We start from the raw sequence: 19630 nt of genomic DNA on the forward strand, positions 1-19630 counted from the left end.
CTGAAGGCAGCCTTGTTTAGAGAAGTTGTTAATGTTTGATGTTTTCTCGTGTTTTTAATATTCTATTGGGAGCCGCCCAGAGTGGCTGGGGAAACCCAGCCAGATGGGTGGGGTATAAATAACAAATTTATTATTATTATTATTATTGTTGTTGTTATATATTTTTAATAAAGGTAAAGGACCCCTGACAGTTAAATCTAGTCGCAGACGACTCTGAGGTTGGAGTGCTCATCTCGCTTTACAGGCCGAGGGAGCCAACGTTTGTCCACAGATAGTTTTTCTGGGTGATGTGGCCAGCGTGACTAAGCCACTTCTGGAGCAATGGAACACCAAAACCAGAGCAGTGCATGGAAACACCGTTAACCTTCCTGCCAGAGTGGTACCTATTTATCCACTTGCACTTTGAACGTGCTTTCAAACTGCTAGGTTGGCAGGAGCTGTGACCAAGCAATGGGAGCTCACCCCATTGTGGGGATTCGAACCGCCAATCTTCTGATCAGCAAGCCCAAGAGGCTCAGTGGTTTAGACCACAGCGCCACCCACATCTATTATTAGTAGTAGTATTATTATTAGTAAGCTACTGACCATTGGAAGTGGTGTGCTTCTGGATGTGCCCACTTCCAGGAATATGGCTGCGGCAGACATCAGCCATTATGGCAGTGGAGCCTATTACAGAGGCTGCCTCAGAGCAGCAGGAGGAGGCAGGGACGAGGCGGTGAAAGCAAGACATCATGTACTTCCAACGGAAGCCGGGGAAGCTTTTCTGTAATGTCCTGCTTAATTTGGGACACTTGAGTATTGTGTCCTCCAGGTCAGAGGGCATAGCTCTGACTCCATCCTCTGACTCAGAGGATGAGTCCCCTCTAGTCTCTTGATCTCCTCATGCTGGCAGAAAGCAAAGACTACAAAAAAGAAAGAAAGGTGAGGGTCCTTTGACCAGCCAGCCAGCTCCCTCATGGAGCCTATTTCACTCCAGGCTTGATCAGCTTACCTCAGGCTTCTGTTGACACTTTCTCCCTACAGAGATTATTTCTCTCAAAGCTTTCATATCAGGCCCCCCTGGAGCTGTCCTGTGACCAGGCAAGCTGCCTTAGAAATTCAAATTGGTACCCACAACTACGCAAGATAGAAACTGGTGCCCTCTGTTCTCTGGCAACCTCTTGCAGCCTCTTAGAGGAACCACAGCTATAGCTCGCATATGATCCTCATGCAGGGTGAAAAAGATGAGATAATCTTAAAACAGCAAGAAATTTCTATCCTGATTGATAATATGGTAGTAGAATTAAACAGTGGAAGAGTGAGTGGAAGGGAAAGGGGGAAGGCTTCAGCTAAATAATTAAAAGAAATGGGAAGACTTAATCCAGCAACACACACACACACACACACACACGCCACCCTTCATATAAATCTAGTCCTTCTCGTCAGAATAATTATTTGAAGAGCTGGAACTTGTACTGATCTTTTAAACTGATTACAGCTGGAGAGAATGCACACATTTTATTCTGCTAGAAAGAGAGAGTAAGGGGTGTGCGTTTTGGATGCTCTTTTCCATCATCTATTAATCCTCAACTGGGATAATTTGCGTCACACTTTTGGTATTTCAAAATAATACAAGGAACCTTGGCATTCAATTGGAAATGCACACTGATTACGTCAGGAAAGGGCAGAGGCCAAAGCTGGTGGATTATGAATAGAATGAAGGCTGTTTGATAGAGTGGAGATTATTTTGTTGCAAGGGGTGGGGAGCCCCTCCCTGCCCAAAATTAACAGGGGTCTAAACAAAAAGTTTCCAGGGTGTTGTAACTAGAGCCCACACATTGAAAGCACTAGGATACCACTTTAAACAGCCATGGCTTCTCCCAAAGTATTCTTCCAGAGTGACTTAACAATCAATCCATTTTCACAGCAAACTCTGGGAATTGTAGCGCTGTGAGGGGAGGGGTTTTTTTCTTAACAACTCTCAGCACCATGTTAAATGACAGCTCCCAAAATTCTTTAGGGGATACCATGACTGTTAAAGTGGTACCATAGTGCTTTAAATGTAGCATGCAAATGTCGTCAAGGATATACATACATACATACTATATATATATATATATATATATATATATATGCTTTCGTAGATTTTCACGGGTACAGGAATGCAGGTTTTGGTGTCTTCGGGTGTCTTCCCGTGTAAGAGTTGGGGTGTCTAGGCGACGTTTCGACGAGGTCTCACTCGTCATCTTCAGGCTGGTGCTTTCGGCTTCTTGTTACTGGAACAGAGCAGGATCTCAGTGTTTGAGTTCCTATAAATACTGTTGAGGGGGTGTGGTGTATAGCCTCCAACGTTCTGGGCAGAGAGGAAGTTCCCAGGTTAGTGTGCCTTTTCTTCTTTTGTTCATTAATTACTTGAGGGATATCTTGAGTGATTTCTTGAGTGATATTCTGAGTACCACTTAGGAGGGTCATTAGGTGTGGATTAGTTGCTAAAGCTTTCGTGTCTTGACCTCTTGAGCTTGTGAAGAGTTTTTCTGAGAAGATGGCTGTACTGCAAATAGTTGTGCTCTGGCTTGGCTTCGTGTATAGGGGCGAGCTGTGGTTTTGTGCCCTGTGCCAGCCAGATCTGTGTAGGGATTGTAGGGGGGTGCAGCATCCGGAGGTGCCACTATGGTTTGGCTACTGGATGGTGTCTGTAATTTATCTGTGGAGAGGGTCTGGGTTTGGGTCTGGTGTGGTTGATTGGAGATGGCGTTCTGTGTGCCTCTGGTTCTGGTGTCGGTTTTTGTGGGGAGGGCTAATTTCCAGATGTCTGGCAGGCGGGACGTGTCGTCACGCTTGTTCATGTTGTGAGGGTGTTTCTCTATCTCGATGGCTTCCATGATTATTCTCTTGTGGTGATGTTCCATGTTAAAGAGCAATTTGGAATCTGCAAAATTAATTTCGTGTCCTGTTTCTTTCATGTGTTGGTAAAGAGAGGAAGTTTTTTCTTCTTTTTTGACGGCATTCTTGTGTTCTGCGATACGTGCATTTATTCGTCTGTTTGTTTGTCCAATGTACGTGGCTGGGCAGACTTTGCAGGGTATTTCATAGACCCCTTGGTTTTCTAGCTTTGTAATTTGTAATTACAAATTTGTAATTCTTTGTAATTTGGCCACACGGGAAGGAAAAACTAGATAGCTTCCTCACACATCTCAACAGCCTACACCCCAAAATACAATTCACTATGGAAATAGAAGCCAACAACCAACTTCCCTTCCTTGACGTCCTAATCTACAAAAAACCTGATGGCTCCCTAGGACACACTATCTACCGGAAAAAAACACACACCAACCGCTACTTACATGCACAATCACACCACCACCCTGCACAAATAAACTCCGTAGCCAAGACTCTCATCTCCAGAACCAAACGCCTGGCTGACAAAGACCACTTGACAACTGAGTTACAGAATCTCTCAAATGTGTTAATCGCCAACGGATACCAGCAAAACAGGGTTACGAAGCTAATCCAAAAAGAAACACCCCCCAAAAACCAAGACACAGAAGAAAACAATGGCATGGCCCTCCTTCCTTATATCAAGGGCACTACAGATAAAATTAGCAAAATCCTCCATAAACAGAATATCAAAACAGCCTTTTGCACCAACCAAAAAATAGCCAATATCCTCAGAAACCCCAAAGATAAAATCCAGCTAGAAAACCAAGGGGTCTATGAAATACCCTGCAAAGTCTGCCCAGCCACGTACATTGGATAAACAAACAGACGAATAAATGCACGTATCGCAGAACACAAGAATGCCGTCAAAAAAGAAGAAAAAACTTCCTCTCTTTACCAACACATGAAAGAAACAGGACACGAAATTAATTTTGCAGATTCCAAATTGCTCTTTAACATGGAACATCACCACAAGAGAATAATCATGGAAGCCATCGAGATAGAGAAACACCCTCACAACATGAACAAGCGTGACGACACGTCCCGCCTGCCAGACATCTGGAAATTAGCCCTCCCCACAAAAACCGACACCAGAACCAGAGGCACACAGAACGCCATCTCCAATCAACCACACCAGACCCAAACCCAGACCCTCTCCACAGATAAATTACAGACACCATCCAGTAGCCAAACCATAGTGGCACCTCCGGATGCTGCACCCCCCTACAATCCCTACACAGATCTGGCTGGCACAGGGCACAAAACCACAGCTCGCCCCTATACACGAAGCCAAGCCAGAGCACAACTATTTGCAGTACAGCCATCTTCTCAGAAAAACTCTTCACAAGCTCAAGAGGTCAAGACACGAAAGCTTTAGCAACTAATCCACACCTAATGACCCTCCTAAGTGGTACTCAGAATATCACTCAAGAAATCACTCAAGATATCCCTCAAGTAATTAATGAACAAAAGAAGAAAAGGCACACTAACCTGGGAACTTCCTCTCTGCCCAGAACGTTGGAGGCTATACACCACACCCCCTCAACAGTATTTATAGGAACTCAAACACTGAGATCCTGCTCTGTTCCAGTAACAAGAAGCCGAAAGCACCAGCCTGAAGATGACGAGTGAGACCTCGTCGAAACGTCGCCTAGACACCCCAACTCTTACACGGGAAGACACCCGAAGACACCAAAACCTGCATTCCTGTACCCGTGAAAATCTACGAAAGCATATATATATATATATATATATATATATATATATATATATATATATATATTATATATATATATATATATATTGTGGGCCAGGCCAATGCAATCAGATGGTCCTTCCTCTCTCTGCCTTGGAGCCTTTGGAAGGGCAATAATGCAAAACCTCCTTTCTCTTCATCCCTACACTGTGGCTTTGACAGGCACAATGTGAGACCAGTAAAGGTGCTCAAGGATTTCGTTAGTTCTGCGTTCTTCATTGGACTGACCCAATTCACATGTCTCCTCTGGGCATGGTTGCTCTGAAGTGCGCAGAAGAGCTCCCATACCCCCAAACAGTTTTCCTATCCATTTCCATACAGATACCCAATCTACCCCTGCATTGCTTTATACACCTCTCTGTTGTGAAAGGAGGAAAGAAGAGACACTTCTTTTTATTCACAAAATCATGCATGCACGTGGACCTCCCAATTCAAGTAACCCATTAGGAAAAAGTTTTCAAGTCAGCAATGATCAGCTACAGAAAGGAGAATGGGAGCTGGGACTTGGAAAAACAACCCTTGCCAATCTGGTGCCCTCCAGATGTTTTGGACAATAGCTTTCATGTGTTGGCTGGAGCTGGTGGAAGTTGTGGACCAAAACACTTGAAGGGCACCAGGTTAGAATCATAGAATCATAGAATAATAGAATCATAGAGTTGGAAGAGACCACAAGGGCCATTGAGTCCAACCCCCTGCCAAGCAGGAAACACCATCAGAGCACTCCTGACATATGGTTGTCAAGCCTCTGCTTAAAGACCTCCAAAGTAGGAGACTCCACCACACTCCTTGGCAGCAAATTCCACTGTCGAACAGCTCTTACTGTCAGGAAGTTCTTCCTAATGTTTAGGTGGAATTGGCAAAGGCTGCTGAGAAGCATAATCTACACTGATGGCACACATTATGCAACCCATGCCTTTAAAATTTAACTGCAGCATCTGTTTAGCTCCTTGTGATAAGGAAAGAGCGATCGATGATCTTACTACACCTCACAACTTTCCCACATCACCTCCTCACCAACATCCCATGAATTTTACCCCCGTGATTTTTAAAGGAAAGTTTCTGGCAAGTTGATTGGTCCCCAACTTAAATCTTAGCCCTTCATTTAAAGCCCCAAGACAAATCCCTGTTCTGCTCTAAATAAAACGCAACAAACATTATGAACACATGCAAATGAAATTGATGTGTGCATTCCTTAACACAAACCTGGTCCAGAATTGGAGGAGGTGCAGCCACAGAAATCAATGGGAGAATTCTCACACTGCCCATCCCATTCCATGATGAGAAATCATTTCATAAACATTTGGAGTGTGCATATAAAAGTCGGCTGTGGAGATGTGAAAACACAAATGGCTGCCAACAAATAAGGATACTTACATTCGGGTTGTGTGGCCACCTTGATGGGCTGTGAGCTTTCTCCTGGCCCCCATTCATTGTACGCGACCACTCGGAAGGTGTAGGTCTCTTCTGGTTTCAGATTCCCCACGGTAAGCTGAAGCATCCCAGGCTGTGATGTGTTCAGAGCCCGCTCCCTAACCAGAAACAGCAGCACAAGGGGGGGGGGATGTCAGGATGAAATACTTCCAGTCACATATTTCTAGTTGGATTCACAGAAGTGCTCGATAATGTGAAAACGATGAGGCAATGCTGCTGAATAAGCAGCAAACAGCTTAATGAATATAATGTTGTTTCGAAGAAACTGTGGATGGCAGGTTGCTGTTATTTTATTTTACTTACCCATTCTGCAATGTATCGTATTTTTCGCTCCATAAGGCGCACCTGACCATAAGGCACACCTACTTTTTTTGGGGGGGGGAATTCAAGAAAAAAAATGCAGCCCTTGGGGGCTTTTGCGGGAGGTGGGGAAGTGAGAGAGCCTCGCTCTGTCCCTCCCCCCACCTCCCGCAAAAGCCAGGGATAGCCGCGCAAAGTCTCCCCAGGTGTCCTGCGGAGGCTTCGCAGGCTACCCCAGATCTGCTCGACCCAAAGAGCAGGTCGGGGAGCAGCAGAAAGGCTGCTCACAGCCTTCCCGCTGCTCCCTGGGGCTGGCGGTGGGGGAAGTGCGGCTTTCCCTCACCGCCATCCCCACAGACCTGCTCTTTGGGAAAAGCCACCGCCAGCCCCAAAGAGCAGGTCAGGAGCAGCGGAAAGGCTGCACGCAGCCTTCCTGCTGCTCCCAGAGCTTGTTGGGTCTGGCGAGGGAAGCCCGGGTTCCCCCCCCAGCCCCAGGGACCACACATTCGCTCCATAAGACACACAGACATTTCCCCTTAGATTTTAAGAGGAAAAAAGTGTGTCTTATGGAACAAAAAATACGGTAAGTCATACTGGGGAGAACAAGCATGGCCAGAGGAGAGGTTCAGAGCCAGGCAGAGAGGCTCAGAGGGTCAAATTCATCCCATTGTCCTGAGGTTGCCTATCCTTGATTTAAAAAAAGCCTTTCCAGCTGCAAACAGTGGCTGGCAAGCCCATCCATCTCAATAGCCTTCTGACTTTGATCCACCTGCATTCCTCTTCCTGGACTAGATCCTGAATGTGCCTGGAGAGGCTTCTTTTAAATTATAATAAATAGCTAACCTCTATTTTTTCATCAGCAAGTTGAGTCAACCCACCCATTCCCCTGAAATTTCTTACAAATTTGCCCACCAACATAGATTCCCTCACTACTAAGTCGGCTGATATTGTCTACTCTGACTCGCAGCTGCTCTCAGGAGTGATTTTCAGTGATGAAGGAGTTAACCCTTTCCCCACATGTTCCTTCAGTGGATGTTGTTTGTTAAAAACAAAGAGCCCCAAAGAAATAAGGATTTAATATTCTTTCATGTAATAGACCACTGATTACTGGCCTGGGACTAGCTCATCTTTCATTTTGGGTGGGGAGAAATTGGTAATTTTCTTTGTTCACCCCCATCTTTCACAACCTTTCTTTAGTGTGCTGTTTGAGGGCTTTTGTGGCATAAACAACATTAAATAAGAAATGTAGCATAGCAAAAAGATCAAATGTTTCAAATTTGCCTGAGGAGAGAACGGGTAATGGTCTCAGAGCTCTAGCCATCACAGAGTATTAAATAACAGATCCAGATGGGCATCTTCAAAAGCAAAGGGGCTCAGTTTTCAATACTAATTCTCCTAATCCACTGCCCTCTTTGCTCAACACAGTTCCCATGGACCTGAAACAGGAAAACTCCAAATCTGATGTTAATAAAGCACCAAATCAAAACAAAACTGGCTTCATTTCTTTGACCATTATCCTATGTGCCTACTAAAAAATGTGTTCTCTGTGGAGGATTGTGGTTATTAAATAATGCTGCTTTAGACAGTCTAAGTGATTTTGCTGTAGCACAGAGCCAGTGAATGGGGCCTATTTAGCCACCGCTGGCTCCAAATGGAGCACAGGAAACTGCCTTAAACTAAGTCAGACCAATGGTCCATCTGCCTCAGTACTGCCCACACTGGCTGGCAGCAGCTTTCGTTGGGTTTCAGAGATGAAGACATTCCTAGCTCTGTTTGGAGGCGGCAGGGATTGAACCTTGGACCTTATGCATGGAAAGCAGACACTCTGCCACTGAACTATGGCCATTCCTCTGAGAACATCTGCAGCAGCTGGTCCTATGAGACTAGAACAGGCATAGGCAAACTCTGGCCCTCCAGATGTTTGGGACTACAATTCCCATGATCCCTGACCACTGGTCCTATTAGCTAGGGATGATGGGAGTTGTAGTCCCAAACATCTGGAGGGCCAGAGTTTGCCTATGCCTGGACTAGAACCTTCAGGCGGCAGGATCAGGGGAAAGTCACAACCAAAAGATGCAATAACACACCAGACCTCTGAAACATCCTGTTGCTCAGCCAAAGTTCAACTGGAACAGGAAGTTCCTCTTCTATTCCTTCCTGTTCTGGAGGATCTAATGGTCAACCTGAGTAGGCAGAGTCAGTCCAGAACTTGAAGTTATTTCACTGAGAAACTGCCACCTGCAGTTCAAACGTTGACCACCTAGGAAAGCTGCGCACAGATCCAACTGGTCATAGAATCAGAAGTGACTGCAGGTGTTATCTAGTCCAACCTGCTGCAATTCAGGATTCTTTTGCCCAACTTGGGGTTCAACCCCCCCCCCCCCCGACCTTGAGATTAAGAGTGTCATGCTCTACATTGCTGCCCCATCTTTCTTCTGGCATTCTTCTACGGGTAGAGCATACTATGGTGTAGACTTAATGGGAGTTACTGTGCCGCAGAAGAGGAAAATGCAGTAGTTAGCCTTTGAGAACCTTTCAAAATTCTGGCGACACACAATCACACACACGAACAGGGGTTTTAGTATAAAAATTAGTAACGAAGCTATATTTGAAAACAAGACAGCATCTAGGAGCTCTTGAGAAGCAATTCATTAAAACACACACAGAGAGAATTGCTCTGAAATGCTGAAATGTAAAATAAAAGGTAGTTTCAAATATGACTCATTTACTTACAAAACATGGAACCCTCCCAGGGTAATTTGCTGAAATGAACGTAGAGTGACTTATAAGTGCACTGGGGTGTCAAAAATGTAATTGCAGCATTTTTGCACACTTGGTAGGTGGGCCGCCAATACTTCTACAATCTATTAAACACCTAATTAGTTGCTTCAAGGTGGAAGAATCATGGTAATGTCTCTGACTGCACAGTACTTAATACTATGAAAACGGACCAAAGATTTGCCAAGGTCCTCTCTCACCTGTTGCTTCAGACTACCTTGACAAAAATTAATAACAATAAAAGTATGTAAATTACTATAAAATCAAAGAAGTGTAGGGCTGGAAAAGACCCCAAGGGTCATCTAAGCAGGAATAATAGCCATTATGGGATTTCCCTGAGCACTTTGGCTCTCCAAATGTTGCAGCTCCCATCAGACCCAGCAAGTATGGTCAGTGGCCAGGCATGATGGGAGTTGTAACTCAACATCATCTGGAGGGTGAAAGATTCCCAACATCTGACATAGGGAGATGAACCCTGATGCACACACAACCTAAGGCACACTGGCTTCCACAAGGGCAGGAAATGTGAACATGTGACCTATGTAACCTCTCCCTAAAAAGGGGGTGGGGTGGAGAGACAATTGGTACTAAAAATGGTTATTTCCATGATTCACTCATATACATGCATACCTACTTCAAATTACGTGCATGAAAGGTTGGAGAGGGATTTCATCTTTGGCAAACTGCTCCCTGAAGTGCCTCTTCTGACACCCCATTAAATGCAACAGCAGATGGTTGGGGTTGAGATGAGCTGTGTGGGGAGGAGCTTGGGTGAGTTGTGAGGAGAAGGGGAGGGGCTTGGGTGAGTTGTGAGAAGGGGAGGGGTTTGGCATGAGCTGTGAGGGAGGGGCTTGGGTGAGCTGTGAGGAGAAGGGGAGGGGCTTGGGTGAGCTGTGAGGGGAGGAACATGGGTGAGCTATGAGGAGAAGGGAGGGGTTTGGCATGAGCTGTGAGGGGAGGGGCTTGGGTGAACTGTTAGGGGAGGAGCTTGGGTGAGTTGTGAGAAGGGGAGGGGTTTGGCATGAGCTGTGGGGGAGGGGCTTGGGCGAGCTGTGAGGAGAAGGGGAGGGGCTTGAAATGAACTGGGAGGGAAGGGGATTTGGGCAGGCTGGGAGGGGAAGGCCATTGTCTCAGCTGCGAAGGAATAGGTGAGGTTTGCGTGAGGTGTAAAGGAAGGAGGGGTTGGCTATGTGTGGCAACTCTGTAATCAAGTCAGTAAGCATTTGCCATTGCTTTTCCAATTCCTTTCTTTTCTATATTTTTAAGACCTTTGCTCTCCCCTTGATTTTGTGGTCTCCTTACTACCTCAGTCAAATTTTTACTAGAAACTCTTTATAGCAGGGACCTGCTCTTTGGGGTGATATGTTACCATGTTAAGCAACACAAATGGACAGTCCTAGGGTTTAGTCTACTTCAGGTCTGTCCCAATTCTGCATTGATCTGCAATGGACAAAAATTACATTCGAATATTATCTATATACACATTTTTGAATGTAGTTTCTCTTACAGTCTTAGAGCCTACTTTTAAAAGCACCTTGAGACGTTTTGAATGGAAAAACCCATCACAACATTTGGAGGAGTGTGAAATCTGACTGTTGGCTCTGGGTTCTCACCCACCAGCAAGCAGGTGCAGATCAGGGTCCGTTCATATCAGAATTCCAAAAGATAAAAATTCCTCAAGCATTCCTAAATAGCCCCTGTGATTCATGCTACTGTACATATAGCAAACAGGAAGCTGAGGGTTTGTTTCACTATGCATTCAATTGCTATCTTGCAGAACAGGCTTGTAGTAAACATCTTTCCCCATTGTCCTAAAGGTCACAGTCATTGGTCAATTTACAGGAAATGTATTACCTATTCACCAGTGCAGATAATAGGGTGATGGAACAAAGAGTTGATATGTTTGTAATGGCTACAGTGAATCCAACACCAGTTGGATTCATGTGGCTGATTTGCTCTTTGGGCACAGTAACTTGTATCCACCAAAAGGCTGTTTTGCAATCTTGGAGACAATTGCAAAAGAGCCAGCATAGTGGTTAGAGTAGAGGGCGATGACCTGGGAAATCAGGGTTCAAAACCCCACTCAGTCAAGAAACTCACTGGGTAATTTTGGGCCAGTCAGTCTCCAAGCCCAGAACAGATTTTCAGCAAGTCCAGAATTGTCTATTCTGATTTGTGGGACCTTTTTTGTGTGAATCATGTGCTCTATCACCAAGCTACAGTCTTCCTTCCACCTAGCACAGCAATAAAAAAGCAGACTTTAAAGGAAAGCTCACCCACCATTTACATCTGCTAAGCTTCTCATTGAGGAGCATCTGGGAAACCTTTGCGGAATCTCAGGATGCCCCAGAACACCATTCTGGTCTAACTCAGCTTTCCCCAACCAGGTGCCCTACAGATGTTGTGGACTACAAAACAGCTGCACTGATGGGTCTCTTGGGAGTTGTAGTCCAAAACAGACTGGCAAAGGCTGGTCAAACCTTTGAGTGTGATGTCACAGGATGGTTACAATATAAGGACATGCATTAACTGAAGATGTGCTGCAGAACGGTTCTATATGCAGTTCTGGCATTACGAGAACTGTCAATTGTCAAGCAAAATTACTGTTATTCTCCAACACCAGGCATCGTTCAGGACTGCGGAGTTACAGTAATTTGTCTGACAATTTCTGTGCATGCCTCAGGTTAACGTCAGATCTGCTGTTATTGTAAAGAGAAAAATAGCTCTTTTGTAAAAATAATGTATAAACAATAAATGACTCAGTGTTCTACCCGAGCACTTAAAGGAAACTACATTTATTTTGTTCACACACTGGAAGCCTAAAAGTTCACAGGACCGGAGGCAGTTCTCGCCACAATGGAAGTTTTAAAATGGGTTTTCTTTTTCTTTCTTTTTTAAATTAAAAGTGGCATTTTAAGCCCAGTGCCATCCCACTGGCAAAAATAGATGATATTCTTTACAGTAGCAGACTTGGTAAGGGGAAAACACTATTTTTCAGTGGGCCTCTATCTTCTGTTTCATGACAGTCACTACCTATGTGTGTGCGCGTGTATGTGCACATGTGTGCAAAGCAAGGGTATGCATGAGCAATTTGACACAACTTGTTGCTAGAGGCAGAACTAGATGTTATGCTTGACACAGGGATCTTGGCGTCCCCTTTTTATGACAATTTCCCTCCAAACTAAAAATCTTGCTGTACTAGAAGCTCTGTTGCAAGCCAAACCAGAACTAGTTTCACCTCTTATGGGGGAGTCAGATGTTCCCTAAACTTCCAAACTTGTTGATCCTCCAAATCATTGCCTTCTCATTGCTTCCCCAGTGCTAAACTCTCTGCTTCCCATCTGGTTCCTTTGTTTGTAGCGTTGAGAGGGAACAAAGGGTGGCATCCTCGCCCCTGCTCCTTTTGACATCTGGCATGCTGCTACAGCTGCAAGCCACACACTAGGGACACTGCGTGTTCCTAACCAGCACTGCTTGACAGGCAGGGAAGAGTTGTCTTCCCTGTGGCCAATTGAGACTTACTGTTAAGATGACATCAACAAGTTGGAATTGCATAGTCTGAAGGGTCCCGACTCCCATCTATTCCAACCTGATGCCGGTGCAGAACAACTGTTGCTAGAGGATCTCTACATGCTTATCCAGGCTCTGATTAATACCACCCAACAATGAGGAGGCCACCATCTTCTGAGGCAATCTGTTCCACTGGTGTGCATCCCTATATCCCCATGGGACCCCTTACAGTGGAAGTCCTTTGCAATGCATTTTGTTAGCATAGAGAAGGAGGATAACAGGGAGGGTGTTGCCTGATGCCCAAAAGTTAAGAAATAGCCATTTATTTTCCTGGGCATTTGTTTGACATGAATGCCTGCTTTTAATGGCTATTGGGTGTTCATTTTTGTGTTGGATGGATGGTGGATTTTTTTTTCTTTTTCATGTTTCTGGGTAATGTTTCTAAAATAAAGACCACAGTACATCTGTATAGTTTTAATTGTTACCTGATTGCATTGTGGTGCAGCTGAGAGCTCCAGATTTGGCTGAGCCCCCCAATCAAACACTCAAAGAGAAAGACAGAATGGGGGGAGCTTTTAAAGTATTTGATTTGAATGCTTGAAATCCCAAGGGGCAAACTGATGGAGGGCAAGTGACACACATCTCTTATGCATTTTAGAGTCTCAACATCCAACCTGCTTTACTTGCATGTTGTCAACATATGCAACCATGCTAAAAACAAGACTTTCTACCTCCTCCTGCAATGCTTCAGAGTGAAGGTAATCTCTGACTGCTCAGCTCCAGTTTACCAAAGATGTCAACAACATTTCTAATCCTCCCATTTAGGCTGCACTGCATCTTCCTTTCTATGGTACAGCAATTTCAAGGACCCACAAATAACATCATCTTGCCTCCAGGATCAGTTCCAGAAATGCCAACTTTAATTAACATGTAGTTGTTGGGAGAAAATACATGCATTTCACACTTTGATGACAAAAAAGCAAAGCAAAATAAAAACCACTTTGGGCATTGTGTACTTTCCAAAGGTTTTGCTGAGGAAAAGAGGCTTTGGAGCCCCCACTCCAATGATAAGGGGATAAATGTAATAGCAAGAGTAGAATCATAGAATCATAGAATCATAGAATCATAGAGTTGGAAGAGACCACAAGGGCCATCGAGTCCAACCCCCTGCCAAGCAGGAAACACCATCAGTAACTGAGATATAGAGAAATATGACTGCATAGCCATGATTAGCTATCATCACAACAACTTTGTGAAGTAGGCTAGGCTGAGGCAAAGTGACTGGCTCAAGGGCAGGCAGTGAGTTTCATGGCTGAATAGGGGTTTGAACTCAAGCTCTAATCAAGCACTCTAACTGCATATGATGATGCATGATGAAAACATTAATACCTACTCTGAAAGCTATCCTGCAAAGTTACACAGTTAAAAAGCTGGAGGTTAGGAGTCCGCGACCAGAAGGAGGAGGAATACCAGGAGGAATGGAAGAAATTTAAAGACTATTTAGCTAAATATGTTAAGATAACTTAAATAGAATTCCTTGCAAGTATCAGATTGGCCTAGGATTTAAATATGTGATGTTATAGAACAATATGTTTAAAGTTAAAATGAAAAGAAAGAGGTTAATTGACTAAGTAAATTTTAGGTGAAATTAGTTTTGGAAAACTGCTACAATGGTATATATGGAAATTCAGCCAGGGAGATTCGAGGAAGTCACCCAAAAATGTTAACAAAAATGGAATTATTACAGTTAGGATTTATGTTTGCTTGTTTGTTTTTCTTTTTGATGTTTTCTTTTATATGTTTGTCATAAATTTGGAAAATCAATAAAAAAATTTGGGGGGAAAGCGCTGGGGTTTAGGTACGATTAAATAACAAAACACCAGTACTCAAAACTGGAGCTACTTATTTCAACACTGGAGAGGGATATGGTTGCTGTACTAAAGTAGGCACAAATACTGGAGCTAAAAGTTACAGGGAACATCAAGGAACGTGCAGGGGAAAGGCAAGCTGAATAGTTCAGGCAAGAAAAGGAGAGAATACAGAAATGAATGAAAAAGAATTTGCTGCCATGGGAGAAGTGCAAGATGACTTGGGGGGAATTGTAGATTAAGGTATACCTCTACCCCCACCATCACCCACTATTTCTTACTGTGCCACTGTCATAGTGCTACATCACAACTGTTGAAGTGCAGTGACATACAACCAAACATGTGTAACTACTTTTCCTACAGCCACACACCCCCAGCATCATTCAACTATTATTTCCTTCCTTCCCCATTTTACAGAAAGTTATGACTTAACTCCAGTCAGTGAGTTTCCAGCTTGGAAATAAATTGGAAGAAAGGAAACAAGATGGTGGAGGAGTTACTCTTGATTTAACTGGAGGTCAAAAGTTGTATCCTACACATGACCCAAATGAACTCCACTCGTCATTTGACCCCTCCACTATCTTTCCGGCCTCCGTCACCAGTCTGCAAGCTTCCATTTCCTCCCACCAGCAAGCACCAGAATCCCATCAGTGTCAGCCCCATACACCCCACCACGACCATTTCCCCACAGCCAGTCACCCAAATGCTGGCATCTGAACTGCCACCTTCAGCCATCACACATTTCCTACCTCAACCACCTTCCACTATCCAGTCACAGCAGCACAAGTGCCAAACCCCGCCTCCACCCCATAACTACAGGCCTTAAAGACTGTCAATCCTTTCCTCCCTTTTCTTTCTCCCCTCCTAAATGCGGAGGAAGGAGCATCACGTGGCACCACATCTAAAAAGCAGCCAGAAATAAAAATCCCTTCTTCGAGGGGGGGGGGGGGAATGCCAGGCATTCATGCTTTTAAAATCCCCTTAAGGATGCCGTTATTTCAATAGGAGACAAAATGGAAAGTGAGGCAGAGCTATAGATGAGCTCTTTCTGTATTCAGTTGCATCAGTTGGTTCTTCTAATGTTGTAATCCAGGGATGTCCAACAGGTCGACCGCGATCGACAGGTTGACCCCCCAGTTGTTAGAAGTTGATCGCGGTCAATCACGGGCTCATTTTCGTCTGCAGATGAAAAGGAGCATTCAGCCCCACCCCCTCCCTCTTTCCTTTATCTATGCACAATTTCAAGAATGGAAGACGGAGTTTCTGCTGGCGGGTTGACTTCTTATTGTTTATAGACATTTGTTGTTTGCCCCCCCAAAAGCAGCAGAAGTATTTGCTGTGTCCCCTAAGAAAAGCTGAACAAAAAGGTCAACAACTTTGACCTGCACCCCTAAAAAAGGTCAACAACTTAGACTTGGCTCCCTAAAAAAAAGCTCAGCAACTTTGACCTGCACTCCTAAAAAATGGGAAGATCAATTCCAGTTTTTTATTCTGTGAGTAGATCACAGTATCTTGTGAGTTGGACGTCCCTGTTGTAATCAATAACTTTTGTGACCCATAAAACAATTGTCTTCATTAGCAGAAAGGGTGTGATTCAGTTGGGAGTATGGGGAAGAATATAGCTGCCGGGCTGGCTTACTAAATATGAGAATTATACACGGGTTTCACAGGTTGTGTGGCCATCTGTCATGAATGCTTTAGTTGAGATTCCTGCATTGCAGGGCGTGGCCCTGATGCCCTCTGGGATCCAACTTTACAATTCTATTATTTCCTGGAGTTTGGTGGTACGGGTTTGGGTGTTTTTCTGCAGGAATCTATAAGTGAAAGGTCATCTGTGGGACAAGGTGTGGTTTGTTTGTAGTTCGTTGAGTGACCCATGGCTATGTTCAAACCAGGCTAATATCTCCTCTTACGCTGGTTCAATAAAAGAACTTTACAATGAATTATCACTCTTAATCCCCTTGATACTATATTGATACTAGCATGTATTTGCTTTGTTTTGAGGAGGCTTAAGCCTTTTAATAAGGCAATACTTTTAGAAGACACCTGAAAGCAGCCCTGTTTAGGGAAGTTTTAAATGTTTGATGTTTTATCGTGTTTTTAATATTCTGTTGGGAATCGCCCAAAGTGGCTTGGGAAACCCAGTCAGATGGGCAGGGTTTAAATAATACATCACTATCATCATCATCATCATCATCATCATCATCATCATCATCATCAGTATGCTATCTACTTGAATATTTGACTAGCAGGTTGGGCGATCTGATTCAGTATAAAGCTATTTGATATGTTCATGACTAGGAAAAGCAAAACAAATCTTGCAACACTATGATGATCTTAATTTATGCAGAATTTAGATCCTTCTAGGAGCAGAATTCTTCAGGATACACAGGCATAAGCTATCCGTGTTGGTGTCCAGCATTTAGACCTACCTGTTGACGCTTTCTCTGGAGAAGTAGACTGCATATGTCTGAATGTTCCCTTTTGCCTCCGCAGGTGGGCGCCAGCTGAGACGGACAAATCGACTGGAGACCAAAACAGGGACCACATCTCGGGGAGCAGAGGGGAGGATACTGGAACTTGGGATAGCTAAAGAAGGGGAAGGAGAGGAATCCGTCAGAAAGGTTGGTGGTGCAGGGGTTTCAGGGCTGGTGGGAAGAATTGTAGTAGGCACAACTAACATTTTTGAAAACAAAAGGACCAAGTGGATCAGGTGTGATTCAGATGAATGGAGGAACAAAAAGAGAAAAGAAAAAGAGAACTAAGAGTAAAACCATTCTTTAAAATTCAGTTCCTTTCTTTTATAAATAAATAAAAAACATCAAGAAGACATAATTTTGTAACAGAAACACCAAACACCTTGGCTTCCCCAACTTAAGGATGTCATCCTAATGAGGGAGTCCCACTAAATTCAATGGGGCTTTCTATCAGGTAAGTGGGGCTAGGATTACAGTTTAAGCTACCCCCTTTTTCACAGAGCTCACATTCCTACAGAGAGTTAAGCAAAATTATTAACTGGGTTCAGTAACACTGGCTGTGCATACATTACTGGCTTAAAACACAACTAGATTGCTCTTTTTCTCAATTAGGATCATAACTGGTTTGGGGGGAGATGCATCAAAATACAGTATTTCATAAGAAACAACAGGATGGATATGGACTGCAGCATGCTCACATGTGTACGCTGCTTGCCAAACCATGGGTGGGAATGCATAGCTTGCCAAGTAAGCAGGAGTGTGTACACAACCTCTGTGCTGGATTTTGAACAGAATCTAAGATCAGGGGCATTGTTAAGAGGTAGCTCAAGGGGTCTGAGGCCAGGGTATTTTGCAGTGGGCCATTGATCTCCTTCCAATTCCCCCACTTTCTTTAAATAAAACAAAAACTTACTTTATTTCTGCTTATAGGGCAGCTGTGTACACTGGAATGCACAGTGCTGATGGGATCTCAGCCACCCACCATTTTGATTTTCCAATGACAACTATGGATTTAAATCTGCATGTGCAAACATTATGCAAATTTGTGCCATGGGCTTGTGCCTTGAGTCCTTAAGTGTCTAGAAACATCTGTTTCCAAAAGACTGTTTTCTGCAACACACAATGATACACGTGGAATACTATGGGCATAAGGCCCAAATTCTGGATTCCTGAGAAAATTAGGATTATTAGGGATACAAGCCTAGAAACTTCTCAGGTCATCCTGAGGTCTCCCTGATGCCACCATTAATAACCAGATGATTAAAAAAAAAATTTCCATCAGATTTTCTGAATATGTCAAAGGCCCAATGAAGGTAGCTGTTGCAATTTTGTACAACCATGAACTTGTACCAGCAAGCCACAGAATATAAGCATAACACAATACGGAATGCAACCACAATGCAAAAAGACAAGAATTAAAATCAGAACTTGCAAACAAATGATTAAGACATTAGAAAGTTTATGTTGAGAATCAGTCTTAAGGTACCAGACGGAGGATTTTTGTACAGCTGCACCGAATGTGCAGACACTAAAGACCTGGGCAACCCTCAACTTCACAGGGGATGGATAGTTCAGAAAATGAGGGGATGAGGATTCAACAGAAGGATTCAACAACGAATCCCCTGCTGACACAATCACACAGGCAGAGGTTACTCTCTGATGTTAAAGAACTACATGAGACTTGCCAAAGGTCAGAGGTGGGGAAGCTTTTGTGTCCCAATGGCTACATTCCTGGAGAAGCTTTTGGAGGCCACACACCAATGGTGGGCAAAGTGAGGTGCAAACCTGGGAGGAACAATGGATGTGACAGAATGCTACACTGCAGCCATAGAACATCAAAAGTCTTCTATGCACAGACATATCTATCCAGGCAACCAATAGGTACCATCACTGTTCAAGGACACATTCCAACCTAATAAAAGCACTTCAGCAAGGCTTCTGAGGGGTATAGTCCCAAGAGCCACACAGAAAGGGCCACATTTGTTCCCCAGTTCTAAGGTTCCCCATCCCTGCCATAGACGATCAAATCTACTGCTACAAAAATTTCAATCATTGCTCTGGCAGGGAATACTGATACCTGACCTATGTTGGGTCTTCCCAGACTTGGGTTGGCTGTGCCACAGGGGCAGGCAGTTGAGAAGCTGACCTTTTAAATGTTCCTACAGTGCCCTGGAGAGGGACGCGGGTGGCACTGTGGGTTAAACCACAGAGCCTAGGACTTGCCGATCAGAAGGTCGGTGGTTCAAATCCCTGCGACGGAATGAGCTCCTGTTGCTCGGTCCCTGCTCCTGCCAACCTAGCAGTTTGAAAGCACATCAAAGTGCAAGTAGATAAATAGGTACCGCTCCAGCGGGAAGGTAAATGGCGTTTCCATGTGCTGCTCTGGTTTGCCAGAAGCGGCTTAGTCATGCTGGCCACATTACCCGGAAGCTGTATGCCGGCTCCCTCGGCCAATAAAGCGAGATGAGCACTGCAACCCCAGAGTCAGCCACAACTGGACCTAATGGTCAGGGTTCCTTTTACCTTTACAGTGCCCTGGAGTGATACTACATTAGACAGTGTGAGAATGTGAAAATGGTGGATGGATGCAAGCT

The 19630-nt window shown here is 44.2% G+C and overlaps 1 protein-coding gene across 4 annotated transcripts in view; it reads right to left on the bottom strand.

Moving 5' to 3' along the window:
• Window positions 1-19630, bottom strand: part of DCC (DCC netrin 1 receptor) — a gene marked incomplete at its 5' end in the record, with an annotated part of 959801 nt that overhangs the window by 245343 nt on the left and 694828 nt on the right. For all 4 annotated transcript variants that reach the window (XM_081212644.1, XM_081212643.1, XM_081212642.1 and 1 more), the window contains 2 exons: window positions 6047-6201; window positions 16992-17148. In XM_081212644.1, the coding sequence (XP_081068770.1) occupies window positions 6047-6201; window positions 16992-17148 (312 nt within the window). The remainder of the gene's footprint in view (window positions 1-6046; window positions 6202-16991; window positions 17149-19630) is intronic.

Source organism: Podarcis bocagei (assembly GCF_964188305.1).
Source record: "Podarcis bocagei genome assembly, chromosome: 11".
Classification (NCBI taxonomy): Eukaryota; Metazoa; Chordata; class Lepidosauria; order Squamata; family Lacertidae; genus Podarcis; species Podarcis bocagei.